Source organism: Pimephales promelas, chromosome 5 (genome assembly GCF_988280905.1).
Source record: "Pimephales promelas chromosome 5, fPimPro1.hap1.1, whole genome shotgun sequence".
Taxonomy (NCBI): Eukaryota; Metazoa; Chordata; class Actinopteri; order Cypriniformes; family Leuciscidae; genus Pimephales; species Pimephales promelas.
Genome location: NC_142773.1, coordinates 11,514,794 through 11,541,009, shown reverse-complemented (window position 1 = coordinate 11,541,009; position 26,216 = coordinate 11,514,794). Strand labels below are relative to the sequence as shown.

The 26,216-nt window shown below is 38.4% G+C and overlaps 1 protein-coding gene and 2 long non-coding RNA genes across 3 annotated transcripts in view; 2 read left to right on the top strand and 1 right to left on the bottom strand.

The window, feature by feature from the left end:
* The first annotated feature begins 863 nt into the window (after positions 1 to 863).
* acap2a (ArfGAP with coiled-coil, ankyrin repeat and PH domains 2a) overlaps positions 864 to 26,216 on the top strand; it is a 142,955-nt gene continuing 117,602 nt past the window's right edge. Inside the window, exons 1-4 of the mRNA XM_089130965.1 lie at positions 864 to 1,173; positions 5,551 to 5,608; positions 25,199 to 25,318; positions 25,645 to 25,698. Of these exons, the coding sequence (XP_088987091.1) occupies positions 1,121 to 1,173; positions 5,551 to 5,608; positions 25,199 to 25,318; positions 25,645 to 25,698 (285 nt within the window). The 5' untranslated portion in view covers positions 864 to 1,120. The remainder of the gene's footprint in view (positions 1,174 to 5,550; positions 5,609 to 25,198; positions 25,319 to 25,644; positions 25,699 to 26,216) is intronic.
* On the bottom strand, positions 15,558 to 16,776 carry LOC120461408 (uncharacterized). Its single transcript, XR_005618158.2, has 2 exons — positions 16,652 to 16,776; positions 15,558 to 16,405 (listed from the first exon to the last, which is right to left on the bottom strand). It is a non-coding gene; the product is annotated as an uncharacterized LOC120461408 (long non-coding RNA).
* Positions 16,394 to 17,045, top strand: LOC148981389 (uncharacterized). Its single transcript, XR_016168492.1, has 2 exons — positions 16,394 to 16,556; positions 16,663 to 17,045. It is a non-coding gene; the product is annotated as an uncharacterized LOC148981389 (long non-coding RNA).

The following is a 26,216-nucleotide window of genomic DNA, read 5'->3' as shown; positions in this document are numbered from 1 at the left end:
TGACGTGCTGCATAGCCAGCTGGACATTACACAAATATGCAAGATGTGGGATATTGTAAACAAGTCAAACAAATATATACTGATGGCTGACTTAGAATTAACTCATTTTCATTGTTTAATGTGACCAATGACAATGTAAAACACTAGACCTACTGCTGCTATACCTAGATGTATGTAAATGTTTTCTAGTTATAGGCCTGGGGTAAATATTTCATGCTGTAGGTTTACTGGGCCTAAAGGTATGCATTGCATATGTGAATACGCTGTTTATCTGCCACCACATTGCGCACACAACTGCAGTGACATAACTGTGTCGTCGACTCCAAATTGGTGTGCCTTAATAAGTTGACACCATTGTATGAGAACTGAACTGAGATGGACGATGACATCACTGTTTTCTCCAGAGCTGCTGTGGGCTATAGATAAATTAATGTCTAATGATTTTTACAACCAAAATTAATCAACACTGAACTTAGCTACTTAACAGTGATTTTCTGCTAGGCACCTCTAGACAGAACGCGTTGTCTTATACACTTTCCTAGATCTGCTGTACAGCCGAAACAATCTTTATTGCATTATTTTCCTTTGATCACTTTTAAGCTGCTTTGAAACAATCTGTTTGACAAAAAGCACTATATGCCTATAGAGTTGACTTGGCAATAATCACTTTGTACCTTAAATCCAATTACTTATTATTTAAAATACAGAATAGATATCTGGAACTGGAATTGTGACTTGTGAAACTAAATTACGATCAGTACAGTCAGGGGCATTTGATGCTAAAACGGCTTGCCATAGGCTAACGTCACGTTGCCTAATTATAATGTAGCCTATGAGATTGTATTGGGGAGAGAAGACTTCACTGTAGTAAGACTGGTATCTCCGCTAGTCGGATGGGGCGCACCGCAACTGTAGCCTATGTCGGATGCTTTATCAAAGGACACATACATAAATAAATAACATGACCATATCAGCAATAAATGCCACCGTTTCGTTTTCATTTCGTTCGTTAAACGCAAAAGTATTGTAAATCATTGTATTGTTTGTAATATCCGTGCGCTCTTGGGATCACCTCCAGACATCAGTGCGAATACTAATAGTCAATCATTGTTTCATCAAAATGAAAGTGACGGTGGATTTTGAGGAATGCCTGAAAGATTCGCCACGTTTCCGGTGAGTCTGATGCGGATATAAATCCATACACACGTAAAAGATGCACAAAAGCTCTGTATCACTCTCTCCTTATGGATGCAACGGGCTGCGTCTCAAAAGCTAGTAAGCTGCCTAACTAGACAGTTCTGCTGGTCATCATATTATTATGAGCATGTGCCCATGCGGACTAGGTAGTCAGCTCACCAGCTTTCGAGACAGCTGTAGTCTCACCCATAGGTCTCACCTCACCTGCCGCATTATCAATGAAGAGATCCGAAAAGAGAACTGGGGGTGGGGGCTCTGTTTCTTAAGCGGGGAACTTGGCTAATTTGTGGCGGCTCTCTCAGTGCTTTATGTAGGCTAATTGTGTTACATTCTGCCATATGACATTCTGACATCTGTAACCTTGCGTGTTTGATAATGAATGCTATGATATAGGCTACACATCGGTTTAGAATTCTAAAAATAGTCGTGACATTAATGACACGTTTATGAATCTGAATATTGTGGTTGTGTGATGTCATTTCTGTGCATTCCCAACACGTGGATCTTTTTACCAGCAACAAGATCCGTACAAGGCCCAGTTCTAGTCCCTACAGATAAATACTGTTGATAAATATTTGAAAATGCAGTAAATGTACATTCAATTAAAATTTAATGTAGCACTTAATTTTACAATTCTGTTGCCATGTATATTAAATGTAGCCTACTTATTACAGTTATCACAATAGCTATATGTACTAACCCTGAACCTCCTCTTAACCCATGTAGTTAGGTATATTGGTAACGCTTCCTTTTACAGTCCAGTTACCCATGCAAATACTATGTACTTATTTTAGTAACTACAATTACTGGGTAATAACCAGTACTAACCCTGAATCTACCCCTAAACCTACCCCTGTTCCATGTACTTACCTTATTTTAGCCAGTACTTTCTAGGTAAGTACATAAGTACACTGTAAGTACTGTAAAAGGAAGCGTTACCGGTATATTAAGTAGGCTAGGCTACACTGTAAGTACACTACTGACTACTGTAGCCTAAATAACCTTGTTGCAATGTGCAAATTGCCAGATCAACAGTATATTTTGCCAAAGTTATCCCAAGTGTTCTTCATGTGCAGTAACTTACAGTGTGGAAATGGAGACATCCAGTTAATTACTGGACTATCAATGCATATTTTCAAATCACTGGTAGTGTTGAATGAACTGTTGTTAATCATTTTAGATCATTTATTTTTACTGAAATATTCTAAAATATGTTCTTGGTTAATTTTAATTTTTCATTTGACCCAATGAACATATTTCTGGCCAAATAGTTCTTGAACTTTTTTTCTAAATATACTCATAGACTCATATACTCATAGATGTTACAGTACATCGATCATACAGTAGTTCATATTTGACCAATTGATTTCTGTCCAAAGATTCATCGATCTTGAACTGTCTATACATGATCATATACTCCTTCTGATGTAACAACAGCCAGAAAGTAGTCAATATTTTACTTATTGAACATATTTACAATCGTATATACCTGTACTTCTTCTGATGTTACATCAGCAATATAGTAGTCTAAAGAAACCTATACTAAAAATCCATCTGTGCAATGTATTCTTAAAACAATTATTTATAAATAAGAATCATAATAATTGCAAACTATTAATTTTAGCATCGCATAACAAGGACTTAAGTAATAAAAGTAATTTAGTATGAAAAGCACACACATAGTACATTAACATGCAAATAACATGCAAAGCTCAAACCCCTGGAAACAATATTCCAGTGGTCTCAAGACCTAGATCAAGATTCAATTTCTGATTCACAGGCCTGTCAAATCAGACCTGACACACTGTACACCTCACCTAATACATTTTAGAACTGATCAATATCCCCTTATCAGTATTCAAAGCATGGATCCCTGGAAGGCCATTTGAAAGACATCGAGTGCAGTGCTGGGAGTACTCCAGGATCCGGGCTGGGAACCACTGTAGTAAAAGGCTTAAATGGAGTGGTTTTCAATCCTGGTCCTGGGGACCAACTGCTCGGCACATTTTGTATGTCTCCCTTATTTAATACACCTGTGGCCGAATTCACAAAACATCTTAAGGCTGAAAGTAGCTCCTAACTTGCAGTTTTACGAGAAACTCTTAAACATAATGGGCGTGTCAGTCCTACTTTTAGGACTCACATTTTTGCTCTAAGAGTATTTCACAAAACATTTTAGCACTAAAACCAGTTTTTAAAGGTGCCCTCTCTGGGATAAAAAAATCTAATCAAACACCATATTCCATACCAGATGGGGGTAGTATACCTCCAGAAAAATACCTCCGCGGCCGCGCGCACTCATGTCTTCAAACAACACGGGCGAGCGGGTCTCCCACGCGCATATTAGTCAGTAAAACTAATAGTAAAAGGTTGGAAGACCGCAGTTTCACGTGGATCATTTGGAGATTTTCAGAGATTAGAGACTAAATGAACAACATCTCAATACTAAATTATTAAGGCCGTCTCATAGACAAGCCGGTGCATTTCGACGATATGGGAAAATTAAAGCCCAGGCATTTTTAGTTTATGGTATTCGTTTTGCTCATGTTACATTTGTTATCATTTGTTTGAATTAATTTGACAGACAGCATTCCCTGATGTGGACCAAGCTAGCGCCTTTCAGAGCTGCCAACTCTCACAAATTCACCGTGAGACACACAACTTTTCACACACTCTCACGCCACATCCATTTTGTCATGCACAGAAAAGGACACAGAGACCGATCTCAGCTCTCAGATTCTGTTCATTTTATTACGCAATTCAAACAATAAATGCAGTTTTGGCGCTTGTAAATGTTAGACGACAGATCCCTAGCGCACGTGAACCGATCATCTCTACTAGCTAATGGTAAAAGAACACGAACACTGTTGAAAGATATGTTACAACTTACCAAAATGTATTCCTCATGCATAATATCGATCAATCATTTATTTAACTCATCCCTGAACTGAAATTTAGTAGTGGGCTGTATTTCCACACGACATGACATCAGGTTCAAGTTTGTTCAAGTACACACAAGCCGGCGCGACTTACTCGTGGTTACTGCAGTTTGGCTGGTGGTAACGTTGCCCGCCCGCATACCGCCTCCCATGGCCGAAACTGGTATTACGACACCTGCCGGGCCGGGGCTAATAATTTAGCATGCTTATTTAGGTTATATTTTGTCAGTTTTTTAATGACATCATTGCACTTATTTCTTCTCATTCTTTTGATGTGTGTAGCTCATTTTTTTGATATTTTTACCTCAATTATTCCATATCGTACCTTTAAATTAGTGAAAAGTTAGGGGTAGTCAAGAGGACTTGTAAGTCAAATCACAAACAAATCACAAATCTGCCTCAGCAATCTGCCCAAAGGCACTGTACACCACTGAGGCAATAGATGATAGAGCCTTGGGTGCTGAGCCTTTTCCTCATAAATGCAATACATATTTTAATTTATAGATTTTTAAAAGCAGTGAATTAACATAAAGGTTAATTTACAGTATACAAGCAAAATGCATTGAATGATGGAGATTATAAAACATTGCGGTCAAGTTGAAAATAATGTCCCATCACCTGCTCTTATAGCCTTGTGGGCCGCTCGAGTGACCCGAGTTTAAGTTTTGGATTTATTGTAGTTTGTTTATCGACTATGCAGGACAACCAGCTAGTAATGTTTTACAGCAATCTAGTCTAGAGGTCATAAATGCATGAACTAACTTTTCTGCATCAGAAACAGAAACTTTCTAAAATAACACCCAGGTCTGGATGAAGTAATATAAATCCTTCTAGATGCAAATTCTATTCTAAGAGATTTTGTGTACAGCTTTTTGGTCCAGTAATTAATACCTCGGTCTGATCTGAATTTAATAGAAGAAAATTACAGGTCATCCAATCTTTATATCTTTAACACACTCTGTCAACTTGGATAATCTAGAGATTTCATCTGGTTGTGATGAAACATATAACTGAGTTTTATCAGTATAACAGAGGAAACTAATTCCAAGTTTGTTTTTTATAATATTACCAAGTGGCAGCATATATATTGAAAATAGCAGAGGGCCTAACACAGATCCTTGCGGCACTCCATAATTTACTGAAGTTACAGTATCTTAAATTTGTCCCCGTTCAAATCATCTGATAGGTACGATCTAAACCAGCTTAATGCCTTTCCCCGAATACCAGTGTAATTTTGTAGTCGATCTAAGAGTATTTTATGATCTATAAAACACAGCACTAAGATCAAGTAAAACTAGTAACAAGCGATCGATACAATTTTCTTGCAAAGAAAGAGCACAATTGAGCAGACAACTTTTTCTAATATTTTAGACATAAATGGAAGATTTGAATTTTTTGGTATGATGTTTTGCAGGGCCACAATAGAGGAAGTGGAGGGAGACTATGGAGAACTGGAGTCAAAACTCGACAAGGTATGGTTTTTATTACACCCTGTAAAGGCTTGGCATATGAAATAGGTAAAAAAAAAATAGATAAAAAAATAAAACAGTTCATTGAACCTTTGCACAAAATATGAAAAATAAATATTTAAAAAGTTGCATTTGTTTGAGTATCATATTTGGATACATCAGGGCCCGTGTTCATTAAAGGTGCATTGCGCAACATTTCATGTTAAAAATAGCCGTTTTCTAACCCATACATGCTTAAACAATCGCCTGATGAGCTGAATGAGCCCTTCTTTGATCACTGCGATCACCTCTATAATCCTGTACAGTGAAATATATAAGGGATTCGGGCTCGAATCTGAGACTGGCCGTGACGTCATGCGCGTTCACGCTCGCCTGGCTATGTGCCTATGTCTTGCAGGTAGTGTATTCGCTGCCATTCTCCGTATCAGAGAAGACAACTCGAGCGACACAACTCTAGTCAACTTTCCACAAAAGTAAACGATGGATTCAAAGAGGCTGTTTACACCTGGTCACTTCATGCGTTTTCTTTGATCGGCTAGCTATTCAATCGTGAAAAGACCAGATCTGTCTTGTCACACTGCAAAACTCTACATGCATGCGATGATATTCTCACATCTATCATATTGCATTACATCATGGTCATAAGCATCCCCATCCAAACTAAAACCTATTTTACAAACAGACAATAAAAATTATGGACCGGAAACCTATGAAGTGGCATCATTGTGATGTTTTAACAAAGCATCAGCTTATGGGCTTTGACAGTTTTATTGATTTTAATTATATCAAATTGGTCTATAAATGTTTAAATAATCATGTTTCACCAATGTTCTTTGAATTAGTAAGCAGACGCCAAAGTTCTCAGAGGGCGAACACAAGGGCCACTGTCAGAGGTGACTGTCTAGTTCCAAAGTGTAAGACCTCTTTTGGTCAGTCTGCTTTCTCTGTAAAGGGGCCAAAACTCTGGAATGCTTTGCCCACTAATTTAAAACTAGAGACAGGTGGAAAAGGACTGAAACAATGGCTGAAAACTAAACAACAGTGCTCACATGTATAGTCTATTACTAATACTTTCTGATTCTGATACTTTTTATTTTTTATTTACTTATTTTTTCTCCCTTGTAACTGTATTTTATTTTTTATTTTCAAAAGCCTCCCATGGACAGGTGTTGAAAATTAGCATGTATGCTATAATCACTAAAAACAAATGCATATGGCTCGTCCAATGTAATTGTATGTCCATGTCAAATAAAGATATAAATAAATAAATATGTACTAGCCCAGGGGGGTAGTGAAATATATGGCAGTCCCTGAGGTAGTCCCAATCCAAGGGGAGTGGGAGCGTACTCAACAGGCACGACAGAACAAGTCTGTCAAGGGGAAGACACGGCTGAACTGCATGTGGCATAATGGTCAACCGAAGAGACCACAGGACATAACATCCAGTCTACACAACAACTCCCTTAGAGGTAGTAGACCTGGCACCGGCGGTCCGCCACGCCTGGCACCGAAGGGGTGATGGAGGAACTCACAAGGCTAACCAATGTAGGGTGCCAACGGAGCAAAAAGACGCACATATCCGGCTGAGGCATGGAGTGGCGTAGCAAGCCGACACAACCTATTCCATCGCACTACTGGCCGTAGCGAGTACTCGGGAGGAAACTGGTTCCACGCGTAGCGAACGTGTTCGTGTCGCCCAGCCCGCAGCTCTACAAATGTCTCGCAAATGTAGCTACATTATTGTTAGCATGATTGGCATTTTGCTAACATCATGCTAAAATGTTTTAACAAGAAGAGAATTCAGTTATATTAGTTAGAAAGAAGGAAAGAAAGAAAGAAAGAAAGAAAGGATTAGTTAGAAAGAAAGAAAGGATTAGTTAGTCAGCAAGGCGCCTTGAGCCAATGCCCAGTAGGCGGCAACACCTCTAGTACAGTAAGCGTGCAACCTGAGAGGACAAGGCTCACGGTAGCTTCATACCCTCGTGTGATAGCTTTAGGGTTGGGTACTGAAACTCGGTGCCAATAGGGAACCGGTTCTGACGTAAACGGTAGTAACCAGACCTAATTAGAATGAACATTTCGGTGCCTGATTTCGATGCCTGAGTCTGTGGCATGAGGCGCACACACGCAGTCTCTCGCTGTCTCCCTCTCCCTCTCCGATGTGCGCGCACTATACTGATCTGTCTTGCTCTTGCTCGCTCGCTCTAGATTCCGGTAGATTTTAACTAATTTGCGATCATCCGGGAGCCGTTATCAATATGCGGGAGACTCCCCGAACGTCTGCTGATAGCGAGGAGATTAAACACATGTGAAATGTACACGTGAAATGTTTGGCTGCATTTCACGTGTAAAATTATGCGTCAGAATAACGATTGTCTATGGATATAGAAGAATCACCATTCGCGCCGCGTTGACGCTCCCGTCATCATATTATATTAGTGCGCGCATCATCTGCACCTCAGAGTTCTCTGCCAAAAAAGGAAGCTTGTCGGCAGCGAGAGATATTTGGCAGCGAACGCAGCGTCCCGTTCCCTATTCAGAGAACATGGGTTACACAGAAACGTTCTCTTTCATATACTCAAAGCTGCGTATAAGACACAGTGGGAACGAAATATCAAACTGGCTAAGAGCATAACTTAGCCTACATGACTAGTTAAAGCAGACAAAACATGGAAACATGTAGCCATGTCGATATTATATTACCCTGGTAGTAATCTCCATTAATCTCAAGTATAATAACATTGTTTAATATAATATTGTTTTATTTGATATTATATGTAAATATGAACTTTTATTTTATATTGGTTTATTTAGCCTATTATTACCATATGTTACTTGTATTTATATTGTTAATAACGTGTCATGTTTGGCCCTGTAAATAAAGGGGTATTATTATTTTTTTGACAAAGTGTGTGCCTTTCCGTTTTCTTAAGTACCGTTTCAAGAACCGTTTAGGCACCGGAACCGTTTAAAAAATACCGAGTAGGTACTGGTATCGGATAAAACCCAACCAATACCCAACCCTAGATAGCATTCACTAACCACTCAGATAACCACTGCTTGGAAACGGCCTTCCCCTTCTTGCTGGCCTCCGTAACAGACAAAGAGCTGGTATGAGGTCTTGAAGCTTTGCGTTCTGTCAATGTAAAACCGCAGGGTGCGGACAGGACAGAGAAAAGCCAGAGCTGGGTCTGCCTCCTCCTGGGGCAGCGCTTGCAGGCTCACTACCTGATCCACGAAGTGAGTGGTAGGAACCTTGGTCACATATCCGAGCCGGGGTCTCAATATCACATGAGAAAGGCCCGACCCGAACTCTAGGCACGATACGTAGACCGAAAAAGCCTGCAGATCCCCGACCCTCTTAAAAGAGGCCAAAGCCAACAGGAGCGCTGTCTTAATGGACAGGATGTTTAGCTACACCGTCAGAAAAGGCTCAAAGGGAGGAGTTTGGAGAGCTCTCAGTACCAGAGCTAGGTCCCAAGAGGGTACAGAGTGCAAAACCCAAGGTGGATTTAACCTCCTAGCACCTTTAAGCAATCTGATGGTCAGGTCGTGCATCCCCACAAACTTAACTTCTACTACATAGTGATGTGCGGCTATTGTGGCTTCATACACTTTGAGGGTGGAGGGAGACAACCTTCGCTCCAACCCATCTTGTAGGAAGGAAAGCAAGACTCTGATCGGGTAAGTTCGAGGGTCCTCCTGACAGGAGGAACACCACTTGACGAATACGTTTCACTTCAACGCATAGAGGCGCCTTGTAGAGGGGGCTCTAGCAGAAGTGATGGTGTTTACCACTGCCTGTGGTAGATCACCTAGAACCTCCGCGTCCCGTCCAGGGACTAGACATGGAGTTTCCAGAGGTCTGGACGCGGGTGCCATAGAGTGCCCCTTCTCTGAGAAAGGAGGTCCTTCCTCAGAGTAATTGGCCAAGGAGGAGCTGTAGCGAGGAGCATGAGTTCTGTGAACCAAGTCCTACTGGGCCAATACGGCGCCACTAACAGGACTTGCTCCTCGTCCTCCCTGACCTTGCACAGAGTCTGTGCAAGGTCAGGGAGGACGACTCTGTGCAGAGTCTGTGCAAGAAGGCTCACTGGGGGAAGCGCATACTTGCGCAAGTCCCGGGGCCAGGTGTGAGCCAGGGTCCAATCCATGTCGAGGGTCCCCTTGGACAGGGAGTAAATCCACTGGCAATGGGTCGTGTCCGGAGAGGCAAACAGGTCCACCTGTATGACTCTGAAAACACTCCAAATCAGCTGAACCACCTGGGGATGGAGTCGCCATTCTCCTGGCAGGGGAGGCAACCATGAAAGCAGCAATACAGCGATAAACAGTTGTGGGAGATAGAGGAACAAGAGGCGGCCGGAGCAAGACCTGAGCCCGGCCAGACTCGAGTTGGGGCGAACTGGCTGTGTGAGTGCTCTCGCTGTGCGCCTGTGGAAACAGATTTAGAGTCCTATTGCTGCCGCGAATCTCAGCGATGCCATTTTCTTCTGGACGAGATCGTTGAATCCGAGATCGCTGAAATGAGTGTAAAAGTGATATTAATTTTTTTTAAATTAAAAGTTGTAACTCGCATTGTTTGTGGTTATTTTTATAAACCTTTAGTGTTACTAGAGTATGGATTAGCCTAGATAATGTATTTGTTTAGAGAAATGGTGATTTCAATAGGAGGAAAACAGTTCATAAGCACAGCTACTAAGCTACTCTGTTGACATGGTCCTGCCTTGCATCATATTTTTTATGTGAAAGTCTAAGTTGTGTTATATACATTAGGCAGTACATTTAGCACCATTTCGATGGAAATTTATCAAATAACTCACAATGTATCAAAGCAAGCCTAGCTGTATCCATTTTTTGTATTCTGCCATCTGTAACCGGTAGGCGTGGTTTGGGCGTGGTGCAAGGTCTTTCAGCCACATGAGTAAAAAATGAATTTTCTGCCTTTTCTCAGTCTAGAATGCTTCAATTTAAAAAATAATTTCACATTTTTACTATATAAATGACCAATATTAAATACACATTCATCTTCCCAGAGGTGAAGTATCCCTTTAAAAGATTGGGAGGCCCTGTTGGTGTCCCCTATGTGCCTTGAGTTTGCACTGGGGATTTTTCAAGGCATTCTTGTACTCTAGACTGTGTTATGTGCCCAAGGTACCTACTAATGTGCCATGGCCTTCTGTCCTCCTACTTACAGCAGTTCAGACCAGGAGATGCTTAATTTAGTGTGTCCAGTGAGTGCACTGGACGACGCATATGTCCACAGAGCTGCCCTGTGGAGAAAATCCGATCAGTTGTTTGTGTGTGGTTCCCCCAAGAAAAGAATGCCGGCACCAAGCAGACTCTGATCAAGTGTAGGGCTGCAACTAACGATTATTTTGATAATCGATTAATCGGACGATTATTTTTTCGATTAATCGATTAATCGGATAAAAAATTATATTCCTTTTTTTGTTTATTATAACAAAATAAAACCCTAAAAACCACACTCTTTTGTGTGTTAAACTTCATTATAAAGAAAAACAACAAATAAAAAAATATATATATGACCATAACCTATGACAAAAATGCTATTGTAAACTAGATTAGTGGATAAGTCAGCAAAACTTAGCCTAGAAAAATCACAAGTGCACAATAATTTTATAAAATCTGAACATTTAGTGAAAAAAAACATTCCTTAGTGGGGAACAAATAAGAGACAATAAGTGTAGCACTAACTATGGTAAAATGTACACATTGCTCTTTGTATTCTTGTTATACATTCATGAAAAACATCGTAAAAAATCAGATGCACAACTGTTTTAAATGTAAAGCACAGCTGTTTAGTGAGGAAGCAAAATATAATAGATAGGACAGAACAAGAAAGGCTATTAATAAGCTTTCATTGCGCAAAAGTATTATGACATGATCATGAAAGAGCTGCACAAAGTGCTTATGCGCATCGCGAGCGCTGAATAATGCGCTTGAAGCAACACGGAGTCACAGGGCGGCGCGCAGCTCTTCAGTGTCCGCCGCATTAAAGTTAAAAGCACCAAGGAAAGAGAAAGGCATATTGACTGTGTATTATACAGTATCTATGCAATAGTTTATTAAGCCTTTTCTTTTAACAGTTTTAAATTTCAGTTAGGCTACTGTGCACGTGAAGAACAAATATACTGCGCCGACTTTACTATAGTGTTGTGATCTAACAGACACTCAGTAGAAAGTGATTAAGTTACAGCAATACAAGTCTAGCAAGATAGAAAAACCATCATAGACCTTTATCTACGGATCAATTATAATAATAACATTGAATCATCTTGGAAAGAGATCATCATGTTAACTGTTGTAACGCGACGCGCTGTTTGAACACCGAATAGAGAATGACTGACAGCCGCAGTGGAGGGAAAAGCTTAGGTTAACTTGAATTTAATGACTTAAATATACATTTCTATCTCACATTATATAGTATGGCTTCATAAAGTATACACGATTAACGTAGGTCACCTATTTTGGTTTTAAAACGGCGAATTTGCCGAAAGGTGACTGATTTTCGTGTATGCTGCATATTGATAGCGGTTTCCTGATGCCCGCAAATTAGTTCAAACTCACGGAATCAAGAGCGCGCATGCGAGACAGAAGATAATGTGCTCCAAACCGTCCGTGTTGCGCGCGCGAGACAGGGTAGAGCGGCGAGGGAGAGAGACTGCATGTGCGCCTCATGAAGCGCATGTAAGAAGCGCATGTTCCATGTAAACAATCCCCGTGACGTAATCAGACCAACTAATCGATAATGACATTCGTTGACAACAATTTTCATAATCGATTATAATCGATTTTATCGATTAGTTGTTGCAGCCCTAATCAAGTGGATAGTCAAGGTAATCTCTCTTGCTCATGGGGCCTCTGAACAGCCCTCACTTTTGGCTGTCAGAGCGCACTCAACAACGAGTATGGTTTGGGGCTTCAGGTGTTTTTTCCCCTGCTTATGTTTGTGAGATTCTACAACCTGGACCTGGATACTACACCAGTTTCACAGTTGATTTCGTTCTTGTGTGCTTGCGTTGATTCACACAGACAGGCACTTTGAAGGTATTCTTTGTTCCCAAAGTGTCAATGACGTTGACGCAGTGCAAGTTCCTTCGAAAGGGAACGTCTCGGGTTACAACTATAACCCTGGTTCCATGAGAAAAGATCTAGACGCTGCTTCTCCCTACCATACTGCCTGTATCCATGTGATTGACTTACATAGGCCTATTAAAAGGTAACAATGTTTGGTCTGGGTGCGCTTTATAGTTTCCTAATCCTGACATCACCCGCCCATGACGTTCCACCATTGGACTGATTTCACAGACATACTTCAGACACACCAGACACCTGGAGGGGCGTGATTGGGAGGAATAGTTTGTCCATAACAAACACCATGCTCAAGCATAAGGGTGTCCACCAGTGCACGTGGCAACAGGACACCCTAGGTCGTAGGTCGATGATCGACTTTGTGGTCGTTTCATTTGACCTGCGGCCGTATGTCTTGGACACTCGGGTGAAAAGAGGGGCGGAGCTGTCAACTGATCACCACCTGGTGGTGAGTTGGATCCAATTTGCGGAGGAGGAGGCTGGGCAGACTCGCCAGACCCAAGCGTACTGTAAGGGTTTACTGGGAACGTTTGGGCGGAATCTCCTGTCAGAGAGATCTTCAACTCTCACCTCCGGCAGAGCTACGACCAGATGCAGAGGGAGGCTGGAGATATTGGCCCTCATTTTTCAAAAGTGCGTACACCAAATTTCCAGCGTACACCTTGCGTACACCCAAAACCACGGTTACTTTGAGATTTAGCAATATGGACGTTGGCGTACGGCACGCTCAAATCCTACACCAGCTCAGGAGGTGGTGTACGCACGTTTTGAGTTAGTGAGGAAATGCGGAGAAAAATTCCTAACACCACTTAACGCACTGAAAAGATATGATTATGACCCACTGTAAAAAAACAAAAAAACAAAAACAAACAAACAAAAAAAACAACATAGTAATTATAAACTTCGGTGTTTATTTTTGTGCAAAGTGGACTTCAATGTTTAATTTGTGTGACTTTACCAAAGCATTTGATTTGTAAGCATGTATTCCTTCAGTTGCGAGCCTGTGGACTTTACCCTGCTGTTTCAGGATTATCCCGCCAGGTGCGCACGGACACGGTTCGGTAATGAAAGGCTTTCATTGACCAAAAAAATTATTCAGACTGACAAAATAATAAAAATAGCTACATTCTTCTTCTTTTAAATAATAATACACTGGAAAAAATGCCCCTCCAAAAATAAGCAAAAAAAAAATTAATACAAGATATTTTTGCTTGTAATAAGCAAAAAAATCTGCCAATGGAACAAGTGAAAATTCTCTTGGTAAGATTTCTTGAAATAAGACATTATATTTAAGCCTTAAAAGATATGAGTGATCTTGAAATTAGCAGGGAAAACTCATTTTTAGCTATATTTTACTAGTATTGTGATGTTTTGTGTCTCATAATAAGCTTGTCATGCTCAAAAATAGCATTTTCCCCTCAAAAGTAGCATTTTCTTTTGTCATCCTCTTTGTTTCAAGTGTATTTAACTAATTTTTAGTTCTATAATTGTTACACTCTTCTAGATATAAGTCACCACCAACTTGAAATAAGATTGGAAACTGGCATTTTGAGACAAAATGCCTTGAAGTTAGCATTCCTGACTCATATTAGGCAGTCCTCTTTTGCCATAATAAGCCATAATTTACCATACTGTAATCATCTCAAGTGTATACCTTCTTGTAAGCTCAACAAAAGTGACATGGTTCTAGATTCAAGACATTTTACCTACTAGATTTAAGACATTAACTACTGTTTACTAGACAGAAAAAGTGAAAAATAGACTTACATTTAACCTTTTTTATTTAATTTTTTAAACCGCAAAAATTCCCAGAGGACTGCACAAAACGGTAAAAGTATTTATGGAGCTGCAATATAAAAACATAGTAGAATATTTTATAGATTATAAATGAAAAATCTCTTTACCCTACTCCCACACCTAAACATACCGATTTTATAGACAATATTAAAGGGATAGTTCACTTTGAAATAAATTTTTGATGTTTTAGCTTACCTCAAGGGCATCCAAGATGTAGGTGTCTTCTTTTCCACAGTATTTTCAATTTTGACATTTTTCGGTCAAACCGTTGTTGTCTGTCAGTCATATAATGCAGGTATGGGGGTCCACGTCAAAGAGCATGCACAGAGAAGTCCAAATTAAACATGATTTAATGACTCGTAAATGTAAGTACACATTGATGGCCTAAGACACGAAACGAGCGTTTTGTGTGAGAAAACAAACAGTATTTATATAGTTTTTACCTCTTGTTCACAGCCATGTCAAACTGATCTGAATCAGATGTCAAACTGAACCGAACCGTGTCCAACATTACGCCAGAAGTGATCTCTCGCGCGTCAGCAACATCTGATTCAGATCAGTTCGACATGGCTGTTTACAAGAGGTAAAAACTATATAAATACTGTTCGTTTTCCCACCCCCTCCGCTCATTTCGTGTCTTTGGCCATCAGTGTGTACTTACATTCAAGAGTCATTAAATCATGTTTAATTTTGACTTCTCTGTGCATGCTCTTTGAGGTGGACCCCCTAAACCTGCATTATATGACTGACAGACAACACAGGTTCGACCAAAAAATGTCAAAGTTGAAAATACTGTGGAAACAAAGACACCTACATCTTGGATGCCCTTGAGGTAAGCGAAAACAAATCAAAAATTAATTTCAAAGTGAACAATCCCTTTAAAAGGATAAAACGTAATGAACATAATGTGTAGGGCAATGGCAGTTTTATTAACAATAAAGCATTAAAATATAGTTTGAGCCACTAATCCTACCCTAACCCATTTCTTAAAACTATGTAACTAACGTTACAATTATAAATAAAAACAACAAACATAACGTTACATGTTTAAATCGCAATAATTTATTTAGTGAGAAAATGTCAAAACCGGTACCAAATAAATATCTTTCTTCTTGTTCAGCAGAAGAAAAAAATTCATAAAAAAACAACAACATATTATTGCAAATGAACAAAGTTGAATCAAATATGTTTCTAGAACAGTGATTAAAATTGGCTCGAATATGTTTTAGTATGTGACATGAACTCTGGTGTTGATGCACTCTAAAAACATTTAATATGATTTACTAACCTTTTTAAACTTAGAATATTGATTAAATTTTTAAGCAGTGAAAGCAATTACTTACACTGTATTAACTGAGTAAATGTTAGTAAAACAAATTAAATAGATCTGAGTAACTGCATTTGGTACATTAACAAATAAACTTGAGTAGAAATAATTGGGGGGAAACATTTAAAAACAAATAATTATGAGTAATATAAACTGTGTTTATATGGCAGTAATATTAACTTTTTTTATTTCCTCTAAACCTTATAAAATATTCCATACAACCACCAGCATAACTACATGACACGGCCTTTATTGTCAATTAATATCCTAACATTACAGCAAACATATTTTATTCTATTTTTAACACATAAGTTGTACAATATTGACTACATCTAAACTCATGTAAGAAACATTTTCGATGTAAAAATTAAACATTTAGGCCTAAACATTAAAGTAATTCAAGTGTAATAACCGGTCTGTTATTCAGTATTCACCGGGTCAGCGCTGGTTCCCATGCCGGAGATGGACTCGCCTCTGCGGGGAAACTTCTAAATTTAGACCGCCGTCCTTCCTGCGTCACTCACAGCCGAAAAATGCTGCGACGCGACTGACTCCATAACCTGCCAATAAACAACCAGTGCACAGTTCTGAGGACATTTTATCATCCAAATTAGTTATATCCATTATCTTTAAGAATATAGTCGTGTGTTTTTTTTATGCAAGGCCTTACAATCACGCGAAAAGGCAGGCGCAAGTCGACACTCGTTTAAGGTGAGTAACATTGCGTCTCTGTATGTTCTTTTTTCATTAAATAAAATTATTTAAAGCATATTAATGATTATACAGATAAAATAAAACAAACAAACCTTAATGTCAGGTGGAAATGCTCCAATTCTGCGCCGATGAGAAGAGAAGAGGAGAAGAGATCTGTTCTTTTCTGGACTGGGAGAGTTCAAACAGCGCGCAACCGCAAGTTCAAACAGCGCTCACTCAAGTTCAACCGTTGAGATGTCGTCACGTCAGAGGGTGGGGAGGGGTGCGTTGTTGTAATCATAGACAGTAAAATACATTTTAATTGAGTAAACTTAATTAATTTCTTATGCGTGTTAAATAATAATATTGATTTTATTTTAGAAATATTTGTGGTTCTTGAGACAGATCAGTTTAATTATCCAGTCTCAAATATTGAGATGGAAATTTCACAAATATTAGCTAAGTGTATTTTAAATTAATAATTGGTTAGTCAAAAACTAAATTAGCCTATTTTAGTGAAAAACTTAAATATAACTGTAAATTTCAGACAAAATTAATTGTTGGAGTTTTAGTCATTTATTTCGGTATGTTCAACTCAAACTATTGAGTAAATTATATTCAGTTTAGTTAATAAAGACTTCAACACTTCAACATTTAGGAAAGTTTTTTGTTTGTAGGTTGTACCATAGTACTGTGATAAAGTTTAGAGAAATTGTCACAAATGAAAATGAAATCGATGCAGGATATAAAATGAAAACTATTGATATGTGAAATATGGAACTGCATCTTGTAGAACACATTCTAATAAAAATAATTTTGTAATTAAAATGTGTGCTTGCGTGTGAGTAGTTTAAATGTTGTGTTTTTAATCTAAGACAGATTATACAGTATGTAACCAGACTGATACAGGCATAGGCCCCTCGACTCAGTGCAGTAAATAAATCAATCAGTAGGCTGTACTTCCCTCATGCTGGTTCTTATCTTGTCCTCTGTTTATACACATCCATGCTGGAAATTCATATTAAATTTGCATTTTTTTGTTTTTACTTCATGAAAATCTATATTGCTTTAGTTGTTTGTAGAACACATATTACATAATATGATTAAAAATACATTAATATTATGCAATTTATATATGTGGTTTTTGCATATGTCCCTTACAATATTCTGTTGGAACATATACAAATCACAGGAGTTTTTAGCAAACCTTTTCCATATGGGAAGGTTTTAAAGTATATTATTGTTAAACACCATGTAGGCTAATGCTTCAAAGCGAGTTTGCAGCAAAAGGCACGAACAGAACGAAATGTTATTATTTATGAGTAACGTTAAACTATTAATAAATGAGACTGAAAATTTAATTGATAAGACAATTGAATGCAATAGAGTCAAAACCACGATTTTAATATGCATAAGTTAAATAGGAATACATATAAATTTGTATGTTGGTAAAGTTGTTTATACGTAAATAAATTACGTTTTTTTTTTTTTTTTTTTTTTGCTGTCATGTCATTGTGAGTTGTTGTGAGTTGGGCATGTTGGCCTGCAGTTTTCAATGAAGCAGATTTGTCTCAATTCAAGTTAAGTCTGTTTCTTGAAACAAGACGATTCATCTTTTACAAATAACACAGCAGCTTAAAAAACTGTCAAAATGTCAAAAAAGCTTGTTTCATCTGAGATATGACTCAAAACAAGATATTTTTAAGACAGTTTCACTTAACAAGATATTCAAGATGCACTGTCTAAAAACAAGCTCCTGTATCTTACTTAAATCTTGGTCTTTAGGTAATTTTGTCTTATATTAAGTGAGCTGAGATATTTTGACTAGAAATTAGAAAAATATACTTGGCAAGATTTTGAGTTTTTGCAGTGTAATAATACAAATAATAATAACGACATCCTTCTTCTAAATAACAATAAGCGTCATTAATACAAATCATATAGGCCTAATAATAATAAGAATATTACAAATTGTCATGCAATTATTAATGTTAATGAATGGTACTTCACATCACATTATCATCATCACTATTATACATGTGACGTGATTTCGAAGTTGAATGCTTATTTCAAAAGACGTGCTGTAAAATAATGCATTGTGATAGGTCATTTCGGCTCCACGTCGGAGAAATTTCTCTTCTTTGCCGTCTTCCGTGTGTCCATGGCGTAAAATGAGGGTGTGGGGGGAGCGGAGACTTGAATATTTAGGGGCGTGTTATTCTAATGACGATCGTTTTCGGCCGCGGGATTTATCAAGGGCAAGCATTGTGTACACCTGGATTTCAAAGGTACGTACAGCTTTATAAATCAGGCGGTGAGAGGAGCGTAAGCATAATATTACGCCAAAATATACGCCCGTTTCTACGCAACAATGATAAATGAGGGCCATTGAGTCTGAGTGGACCATGTTCTCCACCTCCATTGTCGAAGCGGCTGCTCGGAGCTGTGGCCGTAAGGTCTCCGGTGCCTGTCGAGGCGGCAATCCCCAAACCCGGTGGTGGACACCGGAAGTAAAGGAGGCCGTCAAGCTGAAGAAGAAGTACTATCGGGCCTGGTTGGCTTGTGGGACTCCGGAGGCAGCTGACATTGATTGATTGATTGATTGATTGATTGATTGATTGATTGATTGATTGATTGATTGATTGATTGATTTTTCCAGTAACTATTGGCAGATTGTAAGAAAATATGATCTTTTGTTTTCATTTTTTCTTTCTTTGTGTTTGTTTTTTATTTTGTAAGGACCACCCATTGGCCCAAAGACGGAATCCAACGGCTGGGCGAAGGGATAATGCGTGTATGTCTTTTCAGCGCTCCAGCGAAGTTCACTTAATTTATTAAACTTACGTTTAATATTACTTTAGCTCTACGCTTAATCTGACTCCAATTTTTACTGATGATCAAGTTTAGATTGTGTTTCTTATTAGAAAATAACCATAACTATTGATTATGATTTAATTTAGTTCTTTGATTATTCAGAGTTTCTTACACTTTCAGTTATTAATTCATTATGGACCCGATGCCGCACAGAGATCACGTCGGCCGCATCGTGTTTCACACGGACACAAACCTTGTCAGTTCTGAATTTAGTCAGAGGGTGCAGGGTTAGTTATTACTTCTTAATTCGGTTGCCTACTGCTCACTCGTACAAAGAATGTAGTTTACTTTAGCCATTTCCATACAACTTGCTAAATCAGTGATAGACAGAAATCAAAAGGTCTCCAGAGGATGTGCCTACTGCTCCATTCACATCTGTGCCTTTAGTTTGAACTAGAGGTCGACCGATATTGGATTTTACCGATAACGATAGCTAGGTTGGGCTGTACTTGCCGATAACCGATTAATCAACCGATAGTTTTTAAAATTGATACTGGATAAAAACAAACATAACACTCCAAGTAAAACAGTGCTGAACTTTATTATAAAAATACTAAAAAACTGGCATAAAAGGCATTCTTTCAAACAAACAAAAAATAATATTCTAAATAACAAATTAAACATTCCAAATGTAACTGTTTAACTGTTCTTTTTCAAGCCAACCTAATGAATAAAAAAGACGTTTCAAATAATTACTAAATTTGCCATCTGAAAATAATTTAAACATTAAAATATGTTAAATGTGTGTTTCTTTAGCTATAACATGTTGCAAGTCCAATTTGTTAACAAAGATTTATTAGCTAGTTTACATGAACTATGTGCATTATGCAATATAAATGTTTACAGCATTAATATTTGAGCAATACAATTTCACCTTGATCATTCATGTTAGTTCATAGAGTTTTAACTATGGTTAACAAATAAAAACCTTAATTTAAAAATGTAGTACGTTAATTAACAAACAATGAACAGCAGTTATTAACCTTAGTTAATGTTAATTAATGTGTTAACCAGCGACTGGCAAGTTCGGGGCTTTATTACTGTCGGTGGTTCGGGGTGCTCCACTATGCGCTGCTCTGTCTATTATTGGTCCAACCTAATAAAAACGCCAATGGTCCGTGAAGCATAGCCTATATGAGTTGCGTATTTTAGTTCCACTTTCACTTCATTTGTATTCGCTGCTAGGTAACGTGTCGATAGATCGCTTATTTCTCAGACGCACATCAGGTTGTGATAGCCTATTTGTCTCCGTCTCACTCCGTCTCTCATGTTCCCACAGACGTTTAATCGCGCTATTCTTGTCACGGATTCATTGACGCGTCCCTTCCACGCTTTACCATGCATTTAACGTGTGGCAAATTTACCGGGCGCACACGTGCGACTGGGTGTAAAATTCATTCGCACACTCTCAAATTTTGGTCGCAAAATGCGACTATTTGGTCACAGTCTGGACTGGAGCCCTGTATTTTATAGAACTTAATGAATATTTAATAAAAAATAAATATGTATTAAAGTGATGGTGAAAAAAGAACCGAAATCGAATGCTTCTCTGATTCGTTTGTTTTTGTCGGCTGTATGAACATATCAGTTTGCTATCATACGTCTCTAGCTTATACGTCGCTGCATAATGAATGCATCAAAGTGACCAGCTGGATATAAACTAATGCAAATAGATGGTAACAATTTGTGACATTAAACATTCGGGTCCAGTGGCGTAGCCAGGGGAGGGGCCATGGGGGCACTGGCCCCTCCTGAAAACTGATTGGCCCCCCAGTGTGCCCCCACCCTTCTAATTGTCTGTCACTCAAAAATTCAAATCATAATCTTTCAGCTTGTAGAATAATTCATGATTCCGCGTCGCGCGATGCTTCTCAAAACCACACGGTAAGTTGATATATTTTATACAGCTTATTATTTTTTAAGGAAAGACGATGTGTTTTCACCCTGCTGAGGGGAAAATGATAAAGCCTGGAGTGGAGCGAAAGCACGTTCCTCTCTCCACTCTAAGCATTCTGTAATCACTTCGCTCATGGTCCACTCCGGTTTTTCAATTCCCGCTCAAGGAATAACTGCTCCATGTTCACTCAATTAGTCTTAGATTTTGAGAAGTACATGTCAGGCTACTGCTCGTTTGCTGCGGTCGTATGATAGAAAACAGAACGCGGGTCAATATTGGTCGTTTCTCAATACCAAGAACGCAAACTTCGGAGAACGAACTCCCGAGGACGAGATGACGCGAGTCCGGTCATTCTGCCAATGGAATAGCGCGTTCTTGATCGCGTCACTCAGCATGCGGCTACTCCGGTTATCTCTTATATGGTATAAAACACAACTTTGCTTCTTTTCATCAACAATAAAACGAAATACATATAAAACAGCACTCTGCCTCATTTCATTTATAAATGGACATTATCATGAACAGATTAATGGCCACAAAAATGTGGTTCAGGTAACCTTAACTCACATTGACTATCTTCACTGCATATATTTATAACACGAAATATAAAACACAACCCTGCTTCTTTTTATTTTCATTTTAAAAATGTGAAACATTATTGATCATTAAAACTGACATTTAACAAACAGACAGGGTTGTATCGTTTTGTTGTATTACACACAGTGAAGAGAATGTATAGTAAAAACATACACATAAAGAATATTTTATATATTTTAGAATATATAAAATTACACAACCATGTCTCTTTTGTTAAATGTCAGTTTTAATGATAATATCCCATTCAAAAGTATAAGTAGCCTAATAGGTAGGCTATAATAAGCTATACAATGAGAAAACAAGTAAACAATTCAGTTAAACATAAGTCAGCTCTCTAATGGGATACAAAGTTAAAGTTAAATAGCCTAAAAGTTAAATATATAAAGTTATGAAACTTCACTTTTCCCTCAGCCAGTTAGCATTGTTTGGTCTTATAAGATAAATAAAAACATGCACTGAAAAGTTATGTAGATGGTTGATTAGGCCTATTTGTCAAGATAAGTAATTGTTTTTCATAAATTAAAATAGCTTTAAATTACGCAAACTGGCAATATTAGATCGGTTTAAAACATCTCTCCTTAAAACGCTATTGGTCTCGAATATTTAAATAAAGTTACAGGAATATGACTTGGCCTGAAAAAAAAAAAAATCAGTCAAAAGAATTTTTAATTTAATCCCTGCATCCAGAAACATTCTCAAATAAAAAAATATAAAAAAGATAATTAAATAAAAATGCATGATTAAATAGCAAAATAAATAATTAATACTACTGGATAATTAAGTCACTGTTTCTATGATCCACATATATTACATTAAACTTAATCATACCTTTTTGAAAAAGTAGCTATCTAACAAAGTATTATATGTGATATTTTACAATCAATATGCTCAAGACTAATTAGCCTTCCTCGAAATAAGCAGATTTGGTCTATTCATCAATGCAAATTTACTGCAACTGCTGAAATGCAAATTGAATAGGATGTGGGGAAAAAGATGTATACAATTTTATTACAGTTTTATGAATTCATTAATTGTGTATTTATTATATGAATGATTAATATAATTATGCATTTATATAAATAAGGCTGTTCTATTATTATTTGTGAGTTGGACACTAATTCATTGGATTATTTTATTTATTACAGTTTTTCTATCACTTTTGTAAAGTGAAAAGTTAATATAAATTGTATTTTATTGTTTTGATTTAGAGCAGTAAATAACTGCTATTAAAAGATTACAGGGTATCACTGTTTATTGCTGATTTTAAAGCTTACTGAACTTGAAATGATTTGGATATCTACAGTTCTACATAAATACACAACATAAGAATGGCCCCTCTGTAATAATTGTGGCCCCTCTTGTGCCCCCCAGTTGAAAAAATCCTAGAATCGCCCCTGTTCGGGTCGGACTTTTTGTGTCAGTGTTTTAACCGCTTGAGGTACTACTAATGTGCGTCCTCTCAGCCACTCTCGAAGGCAAACAAACATACTGTTGTGCGGTTCTTTCTCTACTAATGCAGCATTTAGTCAACAAATTCATCCGTTTATAATGATATGACAAAATTCCCTGTACCTTTTCGCTGTCCGTGCTTTAGCACGCGCATCAGATGTCAGCGATCTCCGCTTTCCACACAGCGCGCGATCTCAGTGCAGCGCGCAGTGTCACGTGTCGAAATAAACAACACGAGGCATCAGTTGATAGTTTTTATGACACCTCTAGAGGCCGCTCTTGTACTGCATGATGCCAGCAGACCCTTCTCAGCTCTCTCGTACTGTGTAATGAATGACAGCGCGCACTTCTCAGCCGCCCCAGCAACGGACGAAACCAGGACGAAACCAGGAAATAACTATCGGTGCGGATTTTTGCCGATAACGATAGTTCCACCAGTCAACTATCGGTGCCGATTAATCGGCAAATCCGATGAATCGGTCGACCTCTAGTTTGAACTATCCTGCAAGATTTATGGTAGCACCAGCCTCCTATAATCTACTAAAATAATGATGTCAGAATACTTCAGAATAAATCAAGATGTAACATTTATTTGTCAGAAAAAAATGTGTCATGCCAATTACCCAAGCAATTAACAGCCAATTCAGAAATAATAAATACATGACATCAATCACTCAAAAGATTATTCTAAAAGTAAGCAATGCATTCATGACAGAGACACACAGTAGTGTGTGAGTGCTTTCCACTGGGAAAACACTGACACAGCACTGTATGGTTTTCCTGGTTACAGGTTCCTGAAGACTGCTCTGTTACCTAGCCTTAAATACCCAGACCAGAACAAAAGGGTTGTACCAATATCTTTCAGAGTTTGTTTTGGGTCAATTCCTGTACCCCAGGGGGTAACACCTGGTCTCGGGGGGAGAGGGAAGATATCTTGAAAAGACATCACCCATGGAGGAGAACAGGATTCTCCTAAGTTCTCAATCTTTCTCCTATTTCCAATGACTGCAATGAAATTAAGACCATTTTACCAATCAATTTGAGACACTTAAAATGACACCAAACATGAAAAAGGAAAACCTTAGATTCACAAGCAAAAGAACAAAGAACAATAAACACCTATCACCCAAATCTTTATTCTGCCTTTGTTGTACCCTTTCTCGTGACCCAAGTGGTTGTGCCTGAGCTTGGGGGATTAAGCCAATGGTTATCAACAATCTTTATTGGGGCATCTCCCACAACAGAAGAACAGGGATTGTTTTCTCTTTCTGCCTGTTCTGCTGCTGTGGGAATGAAACAATTCTACCACTCCCACCAGAAGTATTTCTTTTGCCCTCACATAACACAGCTGAAGGCAGGAGGTTTGTAAGATTTGCATGCCTGAATGAGCCCTGGAGGAGAGAAGATAGTGTGCAGAGTCAAGAACCACAACATGGGGGGGGGGGGGGGGAAGATATCAGGTTGGGCCAGTTGTGTGGTACAATTGTGTGGTACAATACAATGCAGATTCTTGTTGTACTGCTGTCATTGTCTGTTTTGGATTTTGTTAAAATCATAATAAAAATATATTATTCTAAATAAACAAAATGTATTAATGTGAAAAATGTTTTTTTCTAGCATTTGTACGTTGGCATAATTTACAAGATGACAACCACTAATAAGCATAATTATAATAATACATTATTATTCAATCAGATCACTCTTTAAAAATGATCCTCCTGTTAATAAAATAAGCCATCTTTATAACTGCAAACTTTGTATCAACTTGGAAACTTAAGTGTTTGTGTTTACTCCTGCATGTAGTGAGGTGGTATTTACTGCATGTGAATACACTGTTTTACAGCTGGTGAAGCTGTGTATAGGGATGATAGATGCTGGAAGAGTTTATAACCAGGCTAACAAGCAGTTTGTGAATGGAATCAGAGAACTGGCTTTGCAGTCCACCAGAGATGAGGTCATCGGGGTAAGACACAGCCCATAACAGCTGTCCTTTTTGTTTATATTTGTTATTTTTGCTTGCATATTTCTAATTTACACTCTTTAGTAATTAATCTCACAAACTGTGGCCCTGTCCTAAATTATGCCTAAGCCCTAACATTCTTCCATTAAGTCCACAATTTGGTGATGTAATGCCACATTGGACAGGGTCCTTGTTTTTTTTTTTTTTTTTTTTTAAGTCCAGTCTGCGAGTTGTCAAATATGATTTTCTGCTTCTTTGTTTGACTATTTTTGGAAGCACTGACATGTTGACGCAGTGCAGTGTGTACTGTGTTTTCTTTCTCTCTTCAGTCCAGTTTAGCAGCATTTTCTGAGACTCTGCAGGAAATGAACAACTATCATACAGTAAGTCATCTGAAAGTATTAGATATCTTTATGTATGTTTGTGACAAACCTCCCTTTGGGGAGACCTCATCACCTCAAAGGTATAATATTTTCAAACTTCAAAAGTACACATAAAAAAACATCTCGTCAGAGGAGTTTCCAACGATTTGGGATCACGCTAGGGAGACCAATTGCCTTCGAGTGAATTAAAACGAGCCAATGAATATTGGCATGCAGGACTTGCATTCCGCACCCCGCCTGCCAGTGTGGGTATAAAGCGGAAGCGAGCGCACTCACATATGCTTTTAGCTTCGGAGCCGACTGGTTGTGTCGATGAGCTTCAAGATTAGTAATTTATCTTCACACTCAACAAGTCTGCAGTTTTGTTGGTGTGATGGCACTTCAGCGATCTTCGTGATCTTCACGATCTCCCGGGTACCAGCTGCTGCTTCGTGCGATCTGCCTTTTTTCAAAGAGCTGTTGTCACAGCTGGTATTCGGTTGAGTGCGCACAGTGGGCTTGCAGTTTCCCTGCTGTGT